General features: G+C 35.8%; 2 protein-coding genes across 2 annotated transcripts; one reads left to right on the forward strand and one right to left on the reverse strand.

Moving 5' to 3' along the window:
- The first annotated feature begins 439 nt into the window (after positions 1–439).
- LOC114758852 (probable LRR receptor-like serine/threonine-protein kinase At3g47570) lies at positions 440–3,774 on the forward strand. Its single transcript, XM_028947941.1, has 2 exons — positions 440–3,063; positions 3,251–3,774. The coding sequence occupies exons 1-2, from the start codon at positions 483–485 to the stop codon at positions 3,679–3,681; spliced, it is 3,012 nt and encodes a 1,003-aa protein (XP_028803774.1). The 5' UTR covers positions 440–482; the 3' UTR covers positions 3,682–3,774.
- Positions 3,775–6,616: 2,842 nt separating this feature from the next.
- On the reverse strand, positions 6,617–11,897 carry LOC114758851 (zonadhesin). Its single transcript, XM_028947940.1, has 5 exons — positions 11,081–11,897; positions 10,774–10,891; positions 9,210–9,324; positions 7,460–8,542; positions 6,617–7,266 (listed from the first exon to the last, which is right to left on the reverse strand). The coding sequence occupies exons 1-5, from the start codon at positions 11,286–11,288 to the stop codon at positions 7,009–7,011; spliced, it is 1,782 nt and encodes a 593-aa protein (XP_028803773.1). The 5' UTR covers positions 11,289–11,897; the 3' UTR covers positions 6,617–7,008.
- Between the last annotated feature and the right edge of the window lie 6,818 nt (positions 11,898–18,715).

Here is an 18,715-nt window from a genome sequence, read left to right on the forward strand (position 1 = left end):
GAGAAGTGAGAGTGTTTGGATAGTTGTTATCAAAAGCACTTTTTATATATACAAATTACTAAAAAAAAGACATAAGTTAATATGATAATTACATAAAAAATAGATTTTATGATATATTTTAATTTGAAGGAATAAAATTGTTAATAATATGTTTTTTACCAACATAATTAATAATACATAAGATAATATAATTAATAAATAATTAATGTGTATATATATTTATAAAATATAAGATTAAATATATTTATAAAAAAAATAACAAGATACATATCATATAGGCCCTCACACTCTCCCTTTTTTCTCCAAAAGCAAAAAAATTTTGCTTTTTCCAAAACCATGGTTTTGATTTTTGGAGGGGATGTTTGGGTGACTAAATCCCCAAACCATGGTTTGGGTCCCCAAACCATGGTTTGGGGTGTCACCCAAACAGACCCTTCATCATAGCTTCACAAAACTTTCTGCCACTTGCATCTGCCAAGCCTATGGGTCCAGAAACTGATAGGCTAGCTCTACTTGCTTTGAAGGACAAGCTCACAAATGGCAATCCTCAAGTTCTACCTTCATGGAACAGTTCTCTCCACTTCTGTAAATGGGAGGGTGTTTCCTGCAGTGCTCCTCACATCAGGGTCTCTAAACTGCAGTTAGCAGGTCCGAGTTTCGATGGGAGTCTTGCACCAGCAATAGGTAATCTTACCTTCCTTAAACTAATAAATATTACTTTTACCAGAGTGCATGGTGAGATCCCCAAAGAAATTGGCCGTCTCAAACGGTTGCAGGTTCTCTTCCTAAGGCTTAATAACATTCAGGGAGAGATTCCCATAGAGCTTGCTAACTGTTCAAATCTGCAACTAGTAGTCTTCAACCGCAATAACTTGACTGGCAAAATTCCCCCCTGGTTAGGATCAATGCGATCACTAAATGCTTTGCACCTTGATGTCAATAAGTTCTCTGGTAGTATTCCAGAGTCCTTGGGAAATCTTTCGTCTTTGAGGGTCTTGTCTCTTCCGGGAAATAATCTCCAAGGTAGCATACCTCAAACTCTAGGCCGGTTGACAAGTTTGAGCGATCTTCTTCTAGCTCAAAATAATTTGTCTGGAATAATCCCTTTATCACTCTATAATCTTTCCAATGTCGTGATTTTTGATTTGGGATCTAACCACTTGTTCGGAACTATTCCATCGAATATAGACCTTTCTTTCCCCAATGTTCAAACTTTTTGGGTTGGAAGCAACTCTTTAACTGGAACAATTCCCCCCACATTTTCCAACCTCTCTCGATTGCAAAGCGTAGATCTAGTTGCAAATCGTTTCAGTGGGCCATTCCCCACCTCTTTGGGAAGACTCCAAAATCTTCTTGAAATGAACATTGACTTCAATATTTTGGGGAGTGGAAGCAATGGTGACTTGGATTTCCTTTCGTCGTTAACCAACTGTAGCCAATTGCTTACATTGAGCCTACAAGGAAATGGATTTGGTGGTGTATTGCCAGAGTCAATTGGAAACTTCACTTCACCACTGAATACACTTCTTGTGGGACACAATAAGATCTCTGGAAGCATACCTGAAGAGATTGGGAAACTAGTTGGCTTAACATTTCTTGATATGGGAGGGAACCTTCTTCAAGGCGAAATTCCAGTTTCAATTGGAAAACTGAAAAATCTTGGAAGGACATACTTCGAAAAAAACCAATTATCTGGAAATATTCCTGCGGTTCTGGGCAATCTTACCAAGTTGTTCGATTTGTATTTAAACAACAACAACTTTGAGGGAAGTATTCCAGATGCCGTCAGAGATTGCAAAAATATGCAGAATTTGTTTCTTTCCAAAAACAAATTGAGCGGTAATATACCCAATGATACATTTGGTCGGCTAGAAGATTTAGTAGTTCTTAACATGTCTTACAATTCCTTGACCGGTCCCCTTCCATCAGAGTTTGGTAACCTGAAGCATTTAGTGGAACTAGATGTTATTGAAAACAAATTGTCTGGCGATATTCCAATTGCACTAGGTGAATGTTCAGGGCTGTCACTGCTGTTCATGAATGGAAACTTTTTCCAAGGAAGTATTCCCTCATCATTTGGTTTGCTAAAATCTCTTGAATTCTTGGATCTTTCCAGAAATAACTTGTCAGGCAGAATTCCCAATGAATTGAAAGATCTTCCATTTTTGGAGGCCTTAAACCTCTCATTCAACCATCTCCAAGGTGAGGTTCCAAAAGGAGGAGTGTTTGATCACACCACTGCTATCCAACTCACAGGAAATGAGGATCTTTGTGGTGGGATACCTGAATTGAAGCTGCCAGCATGTTCAAATAAGCCAGAGAAGTCTTTTAAAACCGTCGTTATCCTCATCGTTGTGATAGGCAGTGCTTTCATTTGTTTTGTAGTTTCCATCAGTATTTATTGGAGAAGAAAGCCAAATGGGTTATCTTCTTCCTCATCTTCTATGGAGAATTGGCTCTTCAAAGTTTCTTACAGAGAGCTACATGATGCTACCAATGGGTTTTCTTCATCTAACTTGGTCGGCTCAGGAAGCTTTGGCTCTGTATATAGGGGAACACTTCATTACTATGAGAAACCTATTGTTGTAAAGGTGCTAAATCTTCAGACACGTGGGGCATCGAAAAGTTTCGCCAATGAATGCAAAGCTCTTAGTAAAGTCCGTCACCGAAACCTTCTGAAGGTTTTAACTTGTTGTTCCAGTATCGATTACAAAGGTGGCAATTTTATGGCCCTAATTTTTGAGTTCATGCCAAATGGGAGTTTGGAGAGCTGGCTGTCAACAAATGAAAATGGTGAATCAAGAAATCTACATCTAAATTTTGTACAAAGATTAGATATAGCCATCGATGTAGCTAATGCTTTGGATTACCTTCACCATGATTGTGAGGTAGCTATTGTTCATTGTGACATCAAGCTGAGTAATGTTCTTCTTGATGAAGACATGGTTGCTCACTTAGGAGACTTTGGGTTAGCTAAACTCCTTCATGAAGTTACAGGCTATTCTAGCAGTGATCAAACTCCTTCCTCAGCAATTAAAGGAACCATTGGTTATATTCCTCCAGGTACAATTACTTTTTTGACTTGTTAAGTTCATGTTTTCAAATAACCACTTTTTAAAATAGCAAGTTGTGATCAAAGTTTGAAGCTTGGTCAAAAAGTTATCACCAAAAAAAAAAATCAATCTGGGCCCAACAATAATTTTGAACAGATGATGAATTTACATCGTTTAAATAATTGATTATTGCACAGAGTATGGGGGAGGTGGAGCAGTGACACCACAAGGGGATATCTATAGCTATGGAGTTCTATTGTTAGGGTTGCTCACTGGAAAAAAGCCTACAGATAGCATGTTTGGAGTAGATTTGAGCCTGCACAAGTTTTGTAAGTTGGCATTGTCAGACAGAATCACTGAGATAGTGGACTCAAGTTTGCTCATACCATCTCAAAGAGGCCACATTAAAGTGACAGAGAAGCCTAATGTGAAATTTGAAATTCAAGAGTCTTTGATCAGCTTTGCTAAGATTGGAGTGGCATGTTCAGTAGATTCGCCCAGTGAACGGATGGGGATAAAAGATGTTCTGGTGGAGTTGCTCGCCATTAAAAAGAGGCTGTCCCCAGTTGGTATCAACAGTTCTATGCAAAATAATCTGCATTCATATGGAAATTCTTCTGGCTTTTGAAAGTATATGTATCTATATTTCCTTCCGTGTCTAGTACTCAGAAAAACTTGAGCTTATCACTTGGATATGTTATCTATAGTTTTTTTTTCTTTTTTTCGGTGTTCAGGAAGAGTCTTACATTTTGCATTGGGTTTATGAACATTTTTATATTATATTACCTCCAATCCTTAATATAAGAGCTAACTAATTAATTTTTGAGGATTAAAACAATTAGTTAAATTAGTTATTTGTAATAAATATGTGTTATCTTCCCTAAAATATCCTTATTAATCATGTATATTAGAATTACCCTTTCATAAAAACCTTTTAACATGTGCAATCACTATAAAAATTACTTTTAAAAAAATAGATATATATGTAAGACAAAATGGATTGAGATTTATATTTAAGACCAAATTAAATGTCAAACTAATTTTTGTATTAAGGAGCGAAGATAATATTTATCAACATTGGTGATGGCCAATTAGGGTCAAAACTGAGGCTGTCACTTGGATCAAAGACTTGGCCATAAGATAGAGGTAAGCCTATTAGATTGTTGGTTTAATTGACCAGTGTTTTCTAGTGGTCTTGACATTTCTATATGTATCATTTATAATAATAAGTGTGTTCTATGCATTAAATAAAATTTAAAACATAAATTATACTGTTCATGACTCAAATAGCATGACTTGTTAAAACTTTTGAAACTAGTGAAACAAAGTAAAGTTAAAGTATGGCTTTTTTTTTTTTTTCCCCGGCAGGACACCTCTCATAGTTAGGCTCTCAACCGACATGGCCATTCTCGTAGTTGAATGGTTTTGGGACGCTGCCAAATAAGTGGGCCGCAAGACCTCCCAATGAAGTTAACTTGCAACTTCATCTTCCGCATAAAATGACCATATGGCTCCTATCCGCACCTAATCATATTTCATATTTTTAAGTTCGGAGATTTTTAGGACCATCATGAGTTAACGGACATTAAAAGCTACGGTCGAATCCAAAGAATTATTTAACACAACAATTCTCCAATCATTATGAAATTTATTTTCTATATTAAAAAAATTGTCTCTTTAACCACACTATAATCTTACTTTTATTATGGTTATATTTTCGAAAAAGATGCATTATGTTAGAAATCAAATTTGTTAATAAAAATAAATTTTAAAAAATCAGTATAATTGTTAAAATAAAAGTATCAACTCCAACCAAGTCACAAGAAAAATAGCGATGCCCATAATAAGTTTTGTTTGTTTTGTTGTTGCCTACAGAATGACTACTACTACCTTCAGTCTTAATTATAAAACTTTGTTTATCTACAGACGAGGTCTTATAATTAAAATCAGAAGTAGTATCAATTATTGAGTTGATTTTGATTCTAAATATAAGACTCATTTCTCATATTTATCGATTTTTTCCAAATTACCTATATGGATACTCCCTCAACCATAATCAAATAGAAAAGAAAGATGGGTTATTAAGAAAGATGATTATAGTATTTTAAGAAAAATATGTCACATTTCTTATAATTAACTAAATTAGGGTCTGTTTGGATTAGTGATTGAAAAGGTAGCTTATTGTCAATTGGGCTTATGAAAAAGTGAAATTGAGTAAAAGCTAAATTGGATAAGCTGAATTGTGTTTGGATTTGAGTTTAAAAAAGTTAGTTTGTAAAAATGAGATTGGAAAAAGGTTGTTTGGATTATGATGGAATAAAAGTAAGTTTGGTGGTAAAATGAGTAAAATGGGTGTGAGTTTTAATAAATAATGAAACATGATTAAAAAATAATTTTACATAATACAATGAATTTGAAAATTATTTAATATGAGGAAATATAATTTAATAAGTGAATTAAATTTTAAAATTTTAGAGAAATCATAAAAAATATTTTAAAGATAAAATGAAACATGATTAATTATTTTTTAAACTAATTTTAGCTCATTAATTATTCTTACATAAAGAGACTAAGAGATTAGTGACAGGAAATTTTTCTTTTCTTTTCTGAATTTTTGAATGTCTGTTCTTCAAATTTCATTCAAAAATAAAAATTAAACTATCAGAGGCACCCAACTAATGAACGATCTTTTTGCTTATTAACAAAGGCGACGTTATTCTTTTCCAATAATATATCTCACCACATTTCCCAGTATAATTGGGAAAACGATCTCAACGCCAACCTGTAGCATTAAATGATGGCAGCGCTTCTGCCCACAGTTTGTGCTCCCTCAATAAGCTCCTATTCGTAGTTTATTTCCAACCCATGATAAGCCAGCTTATTTTTCAATAAGCCCGATATATTTTAAGCCCTCCCAAACATCATCAGAATTTCTAATCGGGCTTATGCCCAAAATAAGCAGCTTATGGGCTAATTTAAGCCCTACCAAACGAGTACTTATCTAACTTTTTTAATCTAATCAAATTAGTTAAATAAATCTTATATTAATAACCGGAGCAGTAATAATTGATGCATCATAAAAATAAATAACTTAACACCCAAAACCTACACCAGTTGGAAAAATCCGCTACACACCCAATAATTGTAATTTCACCCACCTTAACGACACTAACATCAACACCAGAATTATTCCCCCGGACATGACAAGTTATTAACATACCAAAAGCAAATCACCTTCTCATAATATTTATGATAAGACTATTCATGAATCCCAGGTTAAAAAAAATTAAATACAAATAATATATCCTCCAGATTTCATAAATTTTAAGAAATTCAACATATAGAAATCTGACTAACAAATAATGTCAACTCTATCTATAAATACAAAAGTTAGACGTAAACATCAAATTATAAAGTTTAACTTGTAAATTACGCAATATAACGATTTAGCTTCTAAATATTAAATCCCTTGAAACCTATTAGTACCCAATGAAATCCACAAAAACATATTTGTATGTAATTTTCTTACATAGGACATACAGATAATTTTTCCCAATATTTTATCATCTAAAACGCGTCACAAGATTCAGAATTTTATAAATCAATGAAGGAAAGTCTAGGGGAGCAAGAGATTGCAAATGATAGCATCAAATACCGCTTCTCATCTATTTCTTTGAAGGATCGTCTCATGGTTCCCCATAACGAGCTCAACCTTCATTTGATGTAGCACAGACCTCAGCCTGCTTAAAAAAATGAGCAGTAACGTTGCAGCATATAATAGAGCTACCTGATGTCACAAATTCCTTGAAATACATAAGATTACATAATCACTTCCAATAAGCTTTACAACAGAACATGGTTAGTTCCATATCCAAATCCAATATGCCTGGAATTCGGGATAGGAGCGCAGTTCCTAATTATATTTCGGCGGAGAGATGTCCAATGTGTGAGCTGTTTACCTGCCTCGTACGCTGGCAGGAGATTGGCCGCCTCTCTCACTGCCAATTTCATCATCTACTTCACTACTATCTAAGCAAAGTCCATTGTTGTTTACACTCACTTCAGAACTAGCATTGCTGCTCGTGGCATGAGGAGAACCAGACATGCTAATTGTCCGGCTTCGTTGGGACCCTGACCGCACACTATACATAGATGATGCTGGAATATTTGTCATCAATGGCCGCAAGTTTCCAGGAATGGTTCGCCTTATATCCTGTGTCCCAAGTAAAACAGAAAGAAATAATTGAGAACCACATCCAGCTTCATCAATTTGGGGGGGGGGGGGAATTAATAATAGAGAGATGAAATGCCCAGGATGAACAATATAGTCTGTGAGATATATGTGTAACAATTTTGGTACTGACAGAAGAATAAATAAACAACAGAATACACAAAAAGATGCATACCATATGCCTGATAGCCATATCCAGGGATTTCTTCGAGAGTGTCCTTCCAAAACCTGAGCTTTCAGGAGATGTAGATGACTTGCCTGAGATATTACTGTGGGGAGAATTTTTGTCATCCATCCTTGGTGGCACTAGTTTACGCATATTTATAACCCTCTCAACCATTTTGGTGCCAATTACTACAGGGCTGACATTGTCATTCGCTTTGGAGTGCCCACGGCTTACTGCTGGCATAGAGCTTCCACTCATATGGACCATGCCATTGGAAGAACGCCCTCTTGAAGGAGAACATGATTGCCTCTTAGGTCTTCCACTAGGACCAGGCTCAACAGATGAGGACCGAGAAATGGGTGCTCCGGGCCTGCCCCTAGTTGCTGACAATGGCCTATCAGGTAGTGTTGTCCTCAAATTGGGAGGAGCATCAAGAGAAAAACCAGGCATCTCAGATGGCTTCCAAGGTCTTGGTCTTGCTGTTGGCGAAGTTCCATGTGATGGTACTGATGGCTTTGAAGCCATCGAAAGTGGCTGCCTAGATTTCACAGGAGTTGGCTGCCTCGATGTCACAGGAGTAGGCTGCCTTGACGTCATGGAAGCAGGCTTGGAGACAGAAGTTGTCTTAACTGAAGGAGCAGTGAGTGCACTTGATGGTGTTGATGGCCGCCGAGTTGGAGTTGATGCCCGTGATGTGGACTTGGATGGAGGCAAGGTAGGCCTAGAAGTTGGTGTTGAAGACCTAGCAGTAGACCTGGACAAAGGTGTGGAGGACCTTGATGGAGTTGTGGATTTAGCCGCAGGGACTGTGGTCTTGGAAGCAGAAACTGCAGTCTTTGTGGCAGAAACCGTGGGCTTTGTGGTCCTGTTTGAAGACACGGTGGCCCGAGAAGTAGGCGTTGAAGGTCTTGATGATTTTGAAGCTGAGGTCAATGTTGGGCGTCCAGTAGGAGTTGCAGGTCTTGATCCTGGACCTCCTGATGACGAGGGCCTGCGTGTGCCACTGCTTGAAGAACTCAAGCCAGGGGAGGCAGCTGGTTGTTTAGATGCTAAGTTGCTCCGTCCAGCAGGCTCTGAGGTTGGATTTGCCAACTATAGCCACATCGAACCAATTAACCAAAAAAATGAATTTCTAACAATAAACATGGAGATTCAAAATTCTGTTGTAATATGGCATATGTTAAAATCTAACAATATGGAGCAACACCTTTGTAGCTATATTAATTAATAATGATAGATTTACAAGGCAATAACAATGGATTTTGACAGTTTCCTCTCATAAACAAACAATTTAAGCAAAGTCTAACATGTAAAATATGTGTCAGAATGATGATAAGGTAGTTTCATCATATCCACGGAAATCCTTGGCTTGAGGAATGCCACATGTGACCTACATTAGTCAGGCATCAGCAACTAGAAAAACCGCAAGCAGTATGGTTGCTACATGTCAAGTAAATCATCTATATCTCCAAGTCAAGTTTATTACGCATACTGCATACTCAGATGAAGATTGTTTCCTCAAAACCAAGAATTCATAATGAATGCAACAACCCAACAGGTAAGAAAGAAGTAGGAAAAGAAGAGAACTGAGGAAATAGAAGAATGAATTCAGAAGTCATTAACTGTCAAAGCTAACTCCACTTTGTTACAATGATATTTAATGAGTCTGTTAATTAGAGTTTTAACAACTGACTTTCTTCTGTTACTAGCACCAATTGACACAATTACAAGCTCTGAAATCTACAGTGAAAGTGCTTACTCTTGATTTTAATGCAGTGGGACGTGTGGTTGGAGGACCAAGCTGACTCATGACAGTCTTTCGTGATTCCATCTCCAGAGAAGGAAAAAGAGGAGTCCCAGGAGGGGTTAGAAGCCTGAAAAGACGAGCTTCACTCAGCACCATTTTGGACAATAATAATTTACCCAGTTTTCAATATTAAGAGACATAAAATAAACTATGTTCAGTTTTATGCACTGCAATTGGGCCCCAGAAATAGCACAAGCAGTATTAACAAAAGCACGTCTAGCATACATTAGATCATAAACCTGGCACATCTGTGCCTAATATTTAATTTGACTAATTTTAAACTATTTGCAGTCCAAAAATTTCACAAAACATTATACATACATACATTCATATATATACGCGCATGCGCACATACAGAAGAAACTATCAGAAGTAAGGAACAGAGTGTTTGCTCACAGATGCTTTTCTGCATCTATGACTATGATTATCGAATTCCACTTGTATGTAGTTTCAAAGGGCATCTATAACTTTTCATTATTCTGCATATATGTTAATGGCCCATTACCCATTTAGAGAGGTTCTTTGGGGACTTCAATGAAAGCTGCTGCAAGCCGTAGAGTTTAAAACTTCTGTATGATGTGGACTCTAAAAGAAAGTTCAGTCATCAAACGTCTCCCAATGAAAGGGGGAAAAAATCAAAAGAACAGGTCTAAAAAAACCATGGCTAGCATATTTAAAATGTTCATGAAAATTCGTCCCATTAGATCATACACCTAGCACATATGAGCTTGAAATTTATGTTATTAATCTAATTTAATAAAAAATCTTAATAAGAATTCTCAAGTTATTTATCATTTTATCACAAGAAAAAGACAGAATGCTTGCCTGCTAATGTGTCAAATCCTGTGTTTCTATGATTATTATTAAATTCCTATTGCACATAGTTTCAGAAGGTATCTATAACTTCTCGTTATTTGGGATTCATATATCAATGGGCCGTGATCCATTTTGAGAGGTTCTATGGGGATTTCTATGAAAGTCGTTGCACTCTGTATTACTGTAAAGCGTATACCTTCCAAGTGATTAGGATTCTAAAAGAAGGGAAAGTTATTAAATGTAAACCCGTGACTAAAAAATCAAAAGAACAGTTCTAGAATTAGAAACAAGTAATCCGACCAGAAATTAAGTAGAGGCAGATAAAATTAACATTGACAGTGCGACCACTGAAACAATATGACATATCTTCGGAATTAATGAATGCTAACAATAAGACTAACTAGAAAATTAATAATGAAGAAATCCAAAACAGAAAACTATCATGCAGATGGTCAGTACAGCCTGAAGGCCGAAAATTTGATGAATGCATTTTTCATGTGTCAACAACTATTTTCTACAGTTACAGCTATTAATGGCAAATTGTCAGCTTTTCACTAAAATAAAATATACTCTTCATGAATACGTCCCACAATCTTTCATCTATCAGAAAGGGAAAAGGCTCAATCCTAATCAGTGTAGTGTACTACAAGTAACAAACAATAGCAAAATTATGAAGAAGACTAGATTGGGATCACATTACCAGTCATAATCATTTTTATCATTTTCCGAATTGAGAAAATCATCAGCACCAGTCTTACGTGCAGGAGCTGGCGTAGATGCTGCAATATTAAATATGGGTGAAGTACCCGCATTTGAGCCTGCAATATTAAAGAGACCAGTTAACAAAGAGAAAATTATTAAGACACCGTAAACAATGTCAATAGAAGAGCAAGCATTTAGCAGTTCTTAAACTAAAACAAAGGATAACAGTAAAATAACAAAAAACAGATGCAAGTGCTGATCTTAGATAAAATAAGAGCTCTTAAACATATGTTACATATCTATACCTATTGAACTTAGTGGTGCGTCGAACTCCTCAGAGCTGTGCAGCAGAAGATCACTACGTTCCTTCTCGCGCTTTTTCATCTCCAGGAATAATGCAAGTTCCTCATCCTTCTCCTTCATCATCGAAGACCTTAATCCCCCCATTTGCTGCTGCCTCTGCTTTAAAGCCGCTTGCATTTGCGACTCCTGCGCCCTGAAACTGCGATTCATCCTCTAAAATCCAAACCCAACCAACCCAGGCACGGATTAATACTCACGTACAGAATGAGGCAAACAAATGAATGCGCAAAGCCCCCTACGGAGAGAATCTAAGTTCGCTTCTCGTTCGCTCCACCAAGTGTGGTTTTCTAAATCAAATGCACTTTCTCCATCCCCATCAACTCTTCAAAACCTAAACGAACACAATTAGATCTCAAAATCTAACTTCTACTATGCCACGAATTTGACGTTTCCCTTTGTAAACAACCAGTCTGCAGCACCTCAGCATTGAGTTCGCACCCTGAATCTTGTGTCAAGCTCAAATCTTTGTGAAAGAAACAAACGCTCTCAACTCAAATCGAACAGCATTGCAGCAGAAAGAGCCAAAAATAGCTACAGGAGAAAGGGACGGAACCTCTCCTAAGAGTCAGGCTTCACTAAGAACCCCACTGAAGCGTATCAAAGCTTGAGGTCGAGTAAGAAGGGAGAGGGAGAGATCGGAAACAGAGAGGCTAACAGTGAAGGAGAAGTGGCAGGGAACGGTAAAATGAGTGATTCTTGAAGTGCGAAATGGGGAAGACGGAGGAAGAGAGGCCGTACAGCTGGTGTTGTTTCCCTCACTTGAAGCTCACGCTACAAGCTTCGGGCTTCAGATGGGTGGATAATCACGGTAATGCCCTCTTTTTTGTAGTCTTCTTTTTGAATTCCGCGACCCTGATTTTGCTCTTATGCCCCCGGGGTTTGCTTAATTTCTTGTTCATCCCTGTTTGGACATTTCAAGTTTCCGCCTTCAATAATTTGGATTTTTTCAGGTTCAGGGAGCCATTCACTAGTTGACTAGTCGATATCAATATTAATATTACCTTCATCCTTAAAATAAAAACCTATTTAATTTTTATTTCCATCCTAAATATAAAACACTAATTTATTTTATCTCTTATAATTATTTATTTTTTTAAGGTAATTCTTATAATAATGGTAGTTCTAACCAATACACTTGATTAGTAAGGATATTTTAAAAAAAACAACACTTATTTACTATAAATAACTAACTTAATTAATTTCTTTAATCTACTCAAATTAGTTAATTAATTCTTCTATTGAGGACTAGAGATGGTATTATACTATTATTATGATGATAAATGGGTGGATTCGACAAAAAGAATTTTCATCTTGGTAATTCCCCCCCCCCCCCAAAAAAAATTGTGGTAAGATTATCGTTTTAAATCATTCATAATTATTCATATGACATGCCATTTTTTACTGCCTAAACTATCTCTAAGTAGTTAAATTTCTTGCAAACAAAAAAATAAACAGGACACATTATATGATAAGACGTCATTTTGTTTAAATATACACATATATATATATATATATATGTACATATAAAGAGCGTTAATTTTATATGATTTTATTTTTTGGTATCTGTATTTTAGTAATAACAAACTATTAAGGGTTAGATGGGTTGGTATGAGTAAGAGCTCAAACTCTCAATATTAATATTAACACTCACGGGGGACAAATAGCACCACTAATACTCTTCCGTTTCTTAATATAGGACCTAATTATTGAGTTAATTTTGGTTCTAAATATAAGACCCATTTCTCATATTTATCAATTTTCTCTAAATTATCTTTATAAATACTCCCCCATCCATAACCAAGTAGAAGTAAAAGAAGGAGTATTAAGAAAGATGATTATAGTATTTTAGGAAAAACGTATCATATTTTTTATAATTAATTAACTTACCTAACTTTCTTAATATAACCAAATTAGTTAGATGAGTCTCATATTAAGAACCGGAGGAATAATATGCTTACCACACATGCATGTGTGAAAACCTCTTATAAATATGTTTATAAATAAACAACAAAAGTGGAAAACTCCTTTAAATTATTTCCTTTAATATCAGTTCATTTAAAGGGCTTCGCCAAACTGAAGTAACTATCATGGGCACACAAGCCATGCGGATATATATAGACACACAGGTGATCGTATTGTTCTATGATGACTCAGCCCACATAAGTCCATCATCATGAGGTAATTAACATATTATTATTTCAATCCGCATGTGTTAATGATCATCACATTGCATTAACATATCTTTTTTTTTTTCTTTCCCTTGCCAGCCAAAGTGTATCAGTATCTAAGGCTAATAGGTTTGTTGTTAGCAAACAACATTTTATACTTCGTCCACCTATAAATATTCGCAATCATGTATGATATCATTTATCAAATTCGTTTTTAATTATGAAAAAAAATTCATGTAAAAGATTGTACACAACTCATGAACAAAATCGCATTTAGACCTAAATATTTAGTAGCGTTCCCAATAAAATGTTTTGCTAGCTAGCATGTATCAAAAAGGAAACATTATTATTCTCTTACCTGTACCATATAGCTTCATAGAAAGAAACCCAGTTAAAATATCGAAACCAGAGCACTATGATGCCCTGAACACTTGTTTAATCAAGCGCCAGCAGGAAGAGACAGATAATTATTTTACTATCAAACACAAATACTATATCCGGTTTTAATTATAAAACCTCGTTTGTAGATTATAAGCGAAATCTTATAATTAAAACAAGAGATAATATATATATATTTTTTTTTACTAATCACATTCCTTTGTTCCTCATATTCCTAACAAGATTCAATACTTTCCTATAACGGAAAAGTGACACCAAATAATAAGGCACGCCTCGAAAGTAGCTAGTGCACTTAAGTAATCAAACTCTCTTAACCCCGATAAAAACAAAGCTTCAGAGGCACATCTCTTAAAGTTCTCGTATGCGTCATATAGCAGCATGAAGGATATATGGATACATGCGGTAAACAGGAGTCTTGTAAAGATGGCAATCATAATAACTAGCCACCAACTTCTTTTTATCAAACACTTGGAATGCAACACAATAATAGACGTCCTACCCTTTACATCTTTCCTCAAACAACAAACAATCATTAATCATCACATTTAAAGCACAAGTTTCACCAACCTACGCGAAATTGCCAAGTCTTCAATCATCCGGAGCTTAAAAAGGCAAGAAAAGTAGCTGACTACACACGTACACAAATTAAATATGATGGTGTTCCTTTGATGAATACAGGGAAGCAAACAAAATTTATGCTAGACCCATTCTTAATACTATCTCCGGTCCTTAATATAACACCATGTTTGACTTTTATTTTGATCTTAAATATAAGACCCCAATCCACTTTGTTTTTTATATTTATTTAATTTTTTCCAAGATAATCCTTCTAATAATTATAATTCTAGTTAATACACTTGATTAGCAAGGATATTTTAGGAAAGACAACACCTATTTAGAACAAATAACTAACTCAACTTACTTTCTTAATCTCCTCAAATTAGTCAATTAGCTCTTATAATTAGGACCGGAGGTAGTATTTGTTTCCTGTTCCTTCAGTTTCCCACTCCATTGGTTCTTATTTATGGGCGTGTGTGACTAGTGGCGTGGGACTGACAAGGGTTATGACGCCGTGAATTTTTAATTCTTTTACTTCCAGCCCTAAGATTTTATGCCAACTTTGTAATCTGATCCTAAAATGTAAGACACATCTACGCTGAAAAATGTCTTACATTGAGAATCGAAAGAGTAATATGTATGAATTTCAATTTCAGCCACTGTCATATCTAAATCTTGCCCCCATGTGTGATTGGTTCTCTTAGTTGTTAGGACTTATTTAGAGTTGCTTATATTAAGTACTTATAAACATGTCTACTTAAAGTCTATCTTTTCTAATATTAAGGACCGACGGAGCATCATCCATGAGACCAGTTAGTTATCTGCCTTTTCTTTTTTTCTTTTTTTTGGCTATACATAGGTATCTTCCTATTAGAAATAATCCTATTTAAGATACTATCAAATACTACCTCCGGTCCTTAATATAAGACTGTGTTTGAATTTTATTTTGGTTCTAAATATAAGACCCTAATCTACTTTGTCTCTCATATTTATACATTTTTTTTCCAAAGTAATTCTTCTAACAATGATAGTTCTAGTCAATATACTTGATTAGCAAGAATATTTTAGGAAAGACAACACCTATTTAGGACAAATAACTAACTCAACTTACTTTCTTAATCACTTCAAATTAATCAACTGGTTTTTATAATTAGGACCGGAAGTAGTACTCAATATGAATACCTCTTCCAGCAGGAATTATCTGCCTTTTCTAATTGGTTTTTCTTTTGAAAAAAGGGTGTAAAGGGTAGCCCATTTACCCTTGGGCCTTGGTGCAAGGACTGTACGGTTCCACAAAATCTGGCCCAATTTAAAACAATGTTTCTTAACTCAAAGATCATCGTTCCATTATTTAAATATAAAAAAATATATCCGTCCCTAATATAAGACAAAATTGATTAATTTGGGAATATTAAAAAATTTATTAAATTATTTAATTATAGCATATGTTACATATTACTCACATGATCTTTCTAAAATGTTTACGTGGATCATTAGATTATATATCATTCTATAAGTAAGACAAATTAGTTTGTAGAAAAATAATAAATATAAATAGTTTAAAGTAATTTAGTAACTTTTTTAATTTTTCTAAATTACTCAATTAAGTCTTATATTAAGGATCGAATGTACTACTTCTGGTCTTAATTATAGGAGCTAATTGACTTATTTGAGGAGACTAAGAAAATAAGTTAAGTTAGTTATTTATAATAAATATGCGTTGTCTTTCCTAAATACCCTTACTAATCAAATGTATTGGCTAGAACTATCATTGTTAGAATAACTATCTTGGAAAAAAAAAATATAAATATGAGAAACAAAGTGGATTGAGGTCTTATATTTAGAACCAAAATAAAAGTCAAACAATGTCTTATATTAAGAACCGGAAGTAGTAGCACTAAACAAGAGTCAATAGAAAATTCCATTTAAGTTTTTTATTATTAAACAGTTCAACTAGATTTTACTCCTTTGCGCAAAGAGACAATCGTTTCGACCATTCCATAGCTTCCAATAGATTATCCCAAAAAGAGGAGGCCAAAAGAATTAATTCTTGTCGCGCCGGAGATTTCTCGTTAGCCATAACTTGAAAGGTTGTGCAAGGAATTGGTGCTTGTATTGTGCGGGAATGACAATTTTCCAATACTCTTTTGCAATGCTACAGTCCCTGAGAACATGGTTCAGGTCTTCAGGTCCTCTTCTGCAAATCCCACAATACTCGTTGCTCACCATATGCCTTCTCGCTCGTTCACAGTCTGTGACCAATTTGTTGCTTCACGTGAGCCAGAGAAAGGTTCTAATCCTTTGTGACCCTTTCCATTTCCAAGCAAGATCCCAATGCTTACTTTCATCATTCCAACACTTCTGCCGTAGAAGGTTGTAGGCGTAGCCGACTATGAATCCTCCATTCCCAATTAGACGCCATGAGATTTCTCCAGGGGAGTCAAATTGGGAGGGAGGAGTGATACTCAGAATTTGGTTAACAATGGTTTCCGGCAGGAGATCTTTGAATTTATGCACTTCCCAAGTTCCATTTTCACTCACAAATTGTGAAACAGTGAGTTTCAGGTCCTCTAGAGGAGGCTTTTTTGCATATAGGCAACTACTTTACTGATTACAAGAAGCAAAATAGACTACAGGACAAACTACTTTAATAAAGTAAAAGTAGATGACGACATAAAGTAGGAATCTGGCGGGTTCCCCTTATCTTCAAAGTATCTCAGAAGGAGATTTTCTAATGATGATGTTCCCTAGTCTTTGTAGATAGGTAGGGTCATCTAAGTCATAGTGTCTCCTTGTATAGTAGGAGTCTTCAAGTTCTAGTCAAGGTTATCTTGGCTAGGATCCTAGGATTCTCCTGCAAGGAATGGGAGTTGTGACTAAAAAGTTAGTTGAGAAAGATGGAGTCCTTCAGGCTGAGTGAGTTGAATTTGCGAGTCTCCGTCATAAGGGTCTTGGAAGGTTTCTGTCGGTAGAGGTACTTGTGACCTATTTGGTGGAGGTTTGACAACACTCATGATGAAATCTCTTTGGAATTCTTCAAGTGTTGTGCTACTAGCTGAAGGTGAATTTGGAGGGAAAGGTTTAAGAGAAAGACATGAAGTGTCTTCTCCTATGTCAGGCTAATTAAGTACAGTTAACGTTTTCCCAATTTTCTCCATTAACAATGCTTCATTTCTTGGCCATGAGGGGGTGGTGACTTGGAGAATCAAACGGTTGTCTGTGTAAAGCCTTTGGTCAGCACTTATACCATAGTTCCTGAAAAAGGTATATAAACAGAAAAATCTCTTTTGTTTAAGAGATGGTAAGTCCCAAATATTATGTTCCTTAAGAATTTTTCAAAGTTTTCCTCTCCAGTAGGAAAGAGGAGCAATCATTTCAAAGAGTGTGGTAAGAAGAGAATTTTCATTTATGAAGTCATTCAGGTGGTCATGTACGACTATGGCTGAGAAGGCTATGGCACAAGTATAATTGGCTAAGACAAACTAGATGTACCATAAGAGTTCTTTTGGTATGGGGCCTTTGATGATGGGAACAATGAGGTATGGAGCATCAGCATCAAAGTGCTGAGAATATGTATGAATTCCAGTATCCACAAGAAGACGGTGGAGCAGTAGAACATAGTGCTTCCGGCAAGGTTTTGGACATCTGCTGGAGATTCAAGACTGGATCCTCCAGATTGTAAGAATTGCACAGCAACCACCTCCTTTAAAGATCCCTGACAAAGGGCTACGAATCCTCTAGACTGATACCAATGATGACTTTTGGAGAGCTGTTTTAATTGAAGAAATAAATGGAAAGAGATTCTACTGTCGACATGCAAGCGGACAATTCAAGGAGTCAGAAAAGTATTATCATGCTACCAACAAGGAGATTCTTGCAGTTAAAAGAGGAATCAAAAAATTCAGTTTTCACCTCAATCCTTATCAATTCAGAGTAGAAATAGACAATATGTCTTTTCCCAAAATGCTTAATCCCAAGGGAAAGATTTTACCCGACAGCTAGTTACTTCAATGCAAAGATGGGTTCTCATGCTATAAATTCTCTGTCCATCACCTTAAGGGTCACCAAAACATTATAGCAGATTTCCTCACAAGACCTTAGAAAGTTTCTTAGCCTCCAAAACTCCTGTCACTCTCCAAACACCAACCCCTTTTCATCTTAACCATCTCTGAACCAGAAATGTCTCATAAAATGAGAGTCACCATTTTTCCTCGTCCTGAATCTCCAGTAGATGTCCAAAACCTTGCAAGAAGCACTATATTCTACTGGCTCCACCGTCTTCTCGTAGATACTGGAATCCATTCATATCCTCAACACTTTTTATGCTGATGCTTCATACCTCACTGTTCCTATCATCAAAGGCCCCATACCAGAGGAACTCTTATGGTACATCGGGTCTGTCTCAGCCAATTATATTTGTGCCATAGCCTTCTCAGCCGTAGTCATACATGA

This window comes from Neltuma alba, unplaced genomic scaffold, assembly GCF_004799145.2.
Source record: "Neltuma alba isolate B1F8T4 unplaced genomic scaffold, ASM479914v2 tig00010758_pilon, whole genome shotgun sequence".
Classification (NCBI taxonomy): Eukaryota; Viridiplantae; Streptophyta; class Magnoliopsida; order Fabales; family Fabaceae; genus Neltuma; species Neltuma alba.